Genomic DNA, 4,637 nt, shown 5'->3' with positions numbered 1-4,637 from the left:
ATGAGGCTAACTGTTGGAAGGGATCTATCTGATATTCGAAAAATAAAGGATTTTGCAATCTGGCTTTTAGACATAGGAGAAGGAAACGTTGGTGGTTCGAACGATGGTGAAGCGATTATTGATGTTCCGGATGATATTCTCAATAATGATCCACATGATCATATAGGTTCATTAATCGAGTTTGTATATCATTCGATTTTGAAAAACTTCAACGTTACATTTTATTTTCAAGAAAGAGCAATACTTGCTCAAAAAAATGAAGTTGTCCAACAAATAAATGATCGTTTGTTATCATTGTTTCCAGAAGACGAAGTAAAATATTTAAGTTCAGATAGTATCTACCAATCCGAGTTCGTTCATGATCAATTTAATGTCAATTTATACTCCCCATATGTTTTAATTGGTCTTAAAGTATCAGGTTTGCCAAATCATAAGGTAATTTTAAAAGTCGGTGTTCCATTTATGTTACCGAGAAAGAATGTTCAGAAAAATGGCTTATGTAACGGCACTAGACTACAAGTCAAATCTTTAGGCAAACGGGTTATTGAGGCAGTTATCATATCTGGAAGTTATATTGGAAACCGAACTTTTATTCCAAGAATGTCTTTAAGTCATTTTGAAAAAAAAAAATCTCATTCAAATTTCAAAGAAAACAATTTCCATTAGTTAATGTTTTGCAATGACAATTAATGTAACATCCATAAATTTTACACCAAATTTTAACTTTTCAAACATAATAAAACCAAATAGTATTTGTTTACAAAAGTGTTTTCAGTTCATTATTCAATCAGAGTGTCTCAAAAGCCAGATCATAAGGATGAGGAGCGGTACGGTCACGCCTTTGCCTTGCCATGAACTCCTGAAGTACCTGAAACAATAACTGAAAACTGTAAGCCCAAGGGCTTAGTGAGCTACCCCCAAAATACCAATACCATACTGATAATACCATGTCCATAATAATCAATCAACCAACATGCATACTGGGTCATCGGCCTGACTGGACCGCCCTACCGGGCCTACAGTCCAACTGAATCTATACCGAGCCTTCAGTATGACTGGGCCGCCACATGGGCCTACAGTCTCCCCGGACCGCTCATAGGGTGTATTGGCCTTCAGCACAAAGCATGATCGCCTCAACCCAAGCAACAAGCATATAATTATGTGCGCATAACTAACATATACTGGCATATACATTCAACAAACATTTCTATCTCACTAGTCACCAATCATAGCAATCACTCATAACTATAGCACTGACCTAGCAGATCACTAGCATATTCATCCCTACGGATCATAAAAGCATAACATACTGTCTATCCTGATTCCGATCTAACAGATCATATCCACATGTAACATACCATAACGATAACAACTAAAGGGCCGGCCTTGGTGCCTAAGACCCTATCGATATAGTGAGGATAACTCACCTCGCAGATGTCGACTCGGTAGATAAAACCCAACTCTAGAATCACTTGACACAGGCTCCACCACCTATTACCATAGCACAATAAACTCATAAGTCCTTAACCTTATAGGGTACTCCATAACCCACTAGTCAACTCCTGGTCAAAGTCAAAGTCCTCAGTCAAGATCAACAGTCCATGTTGACCTCAACTCGCCGAGTACCCTCGGCTACTCGCCGAGTTCCTTTCCAACTCGCCGAGTCATCGAGGTGACTCGTCGAGTTCCTCCGATTCTTGATCAAACTTTAAGGCCACCCGTCGAGTGTCCTTCTTGCAACTCGACGGATACACACTTATACATATCCTGGAGAAACTCATCCGACTCAGCGAGTTGTTCATCCAACTCGTCGAGTCTACGGCGATCTTCATCAGACTCGCCGAGTTGTTCATCCAACTCGTCGAGTTCAATGCCTATCTTCATATGACTCGCCGAGTCGACTTTGCGACTCGCCGAGTCTCTTCAGTCCTTTATCCATGCAGACACTTTCTAAGTCATTCCAAGGCCCCAAATTGCAGATCCAACTTCCTTAGGCATGCTTATCACGTAAGTTGCAAACTTTACGTGCATGCAAGGCTTTAAGACCCTAAAATGGCACAACTAAGCTTGCAATGAAGTCACATCCTTGAGAGAAGGCTCATACTAGACAAGGTTGATGGCTTTATGAATCAAGAAGCCAAGGGGAGTCCAGATCTGAAGTTACAACTTCAGATCTTGGCTTAAACACAATAATCCTTTTCTGAACTTATGCACAAAAGGGGTTTAGAAGAGAATGAGCCAAGGGAAAACGATTGAATACCTTCAAGAGAGCCCTTTTCTGATGCAGAACTTGAATCCCACAAACTCTTGCTTCAACTATCTTGCTTCCCAAGAGATTCCCTCACCAAGGATCTTCCTCCAAGCTCAAACTTCCAAAGAATACACACACACTCAAGATAGGGTTCTTCTGGACTCTCAATGGACTGCAAAGAGGCAAAAGGAGGCGTATGATTCATTAAATAGGGTGCAAGACCCCGGAATTGAGGGTTTCATCTGCCAGCTCCTACTCGTCGAGTTCCTTAATGGACTCGGCGAGTAGGTCACTAAACACGCGTATCAAGTCCGCTGCTACTCGACGAGTAGGGCAACCAACTCGTCGAGTAGGACTTAAAACCAAATGACCTTTTATTTAAATCCATACCTGGAATCGGGGCGTTACAATTAATAATAGTCAAAGGTATTCGTTATCGAAGGTTGGTATATATCTCAAAGATCCTGTTTTTTTCACATGGACAGTTGTATGTTGCCTTATCTAGAGTTCAAAGTAGAGAAGAACTGAAATTGTTAATTTTAGATAAGGATGATAGACTTACAATCAAAACTTTCAATGTTGTGTATAAGGAAGTTTTTAAAATTTACAAACGATTCGTAGTTTTTAATTTCGAATTATTGTGTTTTTTATTTATTTCTATTACATTTCTGTTAAATTTAATTTTTCGGATATCAATGTCATTTTTATTATTGATTGTGTTTTTCTTTAAACTCTATTCAAATTTATATTCAGTTTTATAAATCATAATTGTATTAAATATTTTCACATACATAACGTATATCGAATATATATATATATATATATATATATATATATATATATATATATATATATATATATATATATATTAAATAATCATAACAAAAGACTTAAAAAAACTTTAATCTATTTAATTTAATAAAAAATCTAAAACTATTTTAATCGTGGTTCCTATGGATTGTAACCTAGTTCTATTATATAACTAGACGAATACCCGTGTGTTGCACAGAATACAGCAATATATTTGAAATTTTTACAAATATATGTTTTTTAAATATATTAATGACGTTGTTGTTAGCTCTTATATAATAAACCTTATAATAAGTTGGTATAAACATTGTTTGCTTTGAATTATATGATAATGCAAACATATTTAAATTTTGTAATCTCAGTTGTCTTAATTGTCTCTACTTGCAGGTTACTCATGAATAAAATTAAATATAATATGTGATTTAATGATATTTATAGTTGTTGTTGTTATGATTAATTAATTTTAAAAAGTTTATTTTCTTAAGATTTTAATTTCTATCATTGTAATTATTTAAAACATCAAACATTGTTTTTGTTTTTAGAGGTAACAATATAATTTTTGTATATAATGTTATTTTTAACTATTGTTGTTGTAAATTATTTAAAATAACGTATTTGGAAACTCTTAATTATTTTAATTTGGTTTCAGAAATTTAACTTTTTAAAAATTTATTTGATGAATATTGTTAATTTTTTTAATTGTAATTATTTAAAACAATAAAAATTGTTTTTGTTTTTAAAGATAGCATTATAATTTTTTTATATAATATTACTTTTAACAATTCTTATTGTAAGTTATTTTTAAGCTACTTATTTGAAAATTCTTAAGGATTATAAAAAATAATTTGTTGGTTTTTTTTTTTTTTTGTTAATTTAGGTTAAACACTATAAATTATAATTTTTAACTATTTATAAAACAGTCTCTAGATTTTTTTCAAGTTTAACTAATTTTTTGATTTAATTTAACCATTTAACATTATATTGAAATTAATAATTTAACTATTTTGTATAAAATCATAAATTATATAAAAGTTGTGACTTTAAAATGACAATTGCTTACATACGACAATATATTTAAATTAATAAGTTAATTATAATATGTTAAAAAATTAAAGTCATAATTTTGTAAACAGAAGTAAAATACGATATTTTAATATTATACTTTAGTAAATTAGAATTTTGTTTTTATATCAATTTAACATTATTAACCAATTTATATTAATTATTAGAAAGAAATTAAAAAAGCCATGAAAAATTTCAAATAGATGTGGAACAAGTAAAAATATCTCTTTTATAAATATATATATATTAGATCGTATCTAAAAAATTACAGCTAGTGTCATATAGTCGGTGGTTATAAAGGCCCGGTTACATAATTTATGAAGTTTTTGTCCGAGCGCATTTAAGGCCCATAACCAATTACAAGAGGACTAAATATGAAATCTTGTTTTGGCCCTTGGATTGGTTAAAGGCCTGATTATTTTTGTGCATATCTACTCACCAAATCGACTGTAACAACTTTAGTTTAAACTAGGTGGGGGAACCCCCGCGTTGCGGGGGTCAGATGCTACAGGTC

The 4,637-nt window shown here is 32.6% G+C and overlaps 1 protein-coding gene across 1 annotated transcript; it reads left to right on the top strand.

Moving 5' to 3' along the window:
- LOC145105532 (uncharacterized) lies at positions 1 to 666 on the top strand. The gene has a single exon (XM_079042617.1). It carries the CDS (start codon positions 1 to 3, stop codon positions 664 to 666), a length of 666 nt encoding a protein of 221 aa, XP_078898743.1.
- Positions 667 to 4,637: the final 3,971 nt, after the last annotated feature.

This window comes from Lactuca virosa, chromosome 4, assembly GCF_052849685.1.
Source record: "Lactuca virosa cultivar CGN04683 chromosome 4, Lactuca_virosa_CGN04683_v6, whole genome shotgun sequence".
NCBI classification, from domain to species: domain Eukaryota; kingdom Viridiplantae; phylum Streptophyta; class Magnoliopsida; order Asterales; family Asteraceae; genus Lactuca; species Lactuca virosa.
This window is presented reverse-complemented; position numbering and strand designations above follow the sequence as displayed.

Bases quoted from the DNA above. Each gene is read 5' to 3' on its own strand.
- LOC145105532 (XM_079042617.1), top strand. From the start codon at position 1: ATGAGGCTAACTGTTGGAAGGGATCTATCTGATATTCGAAAAATAAAG.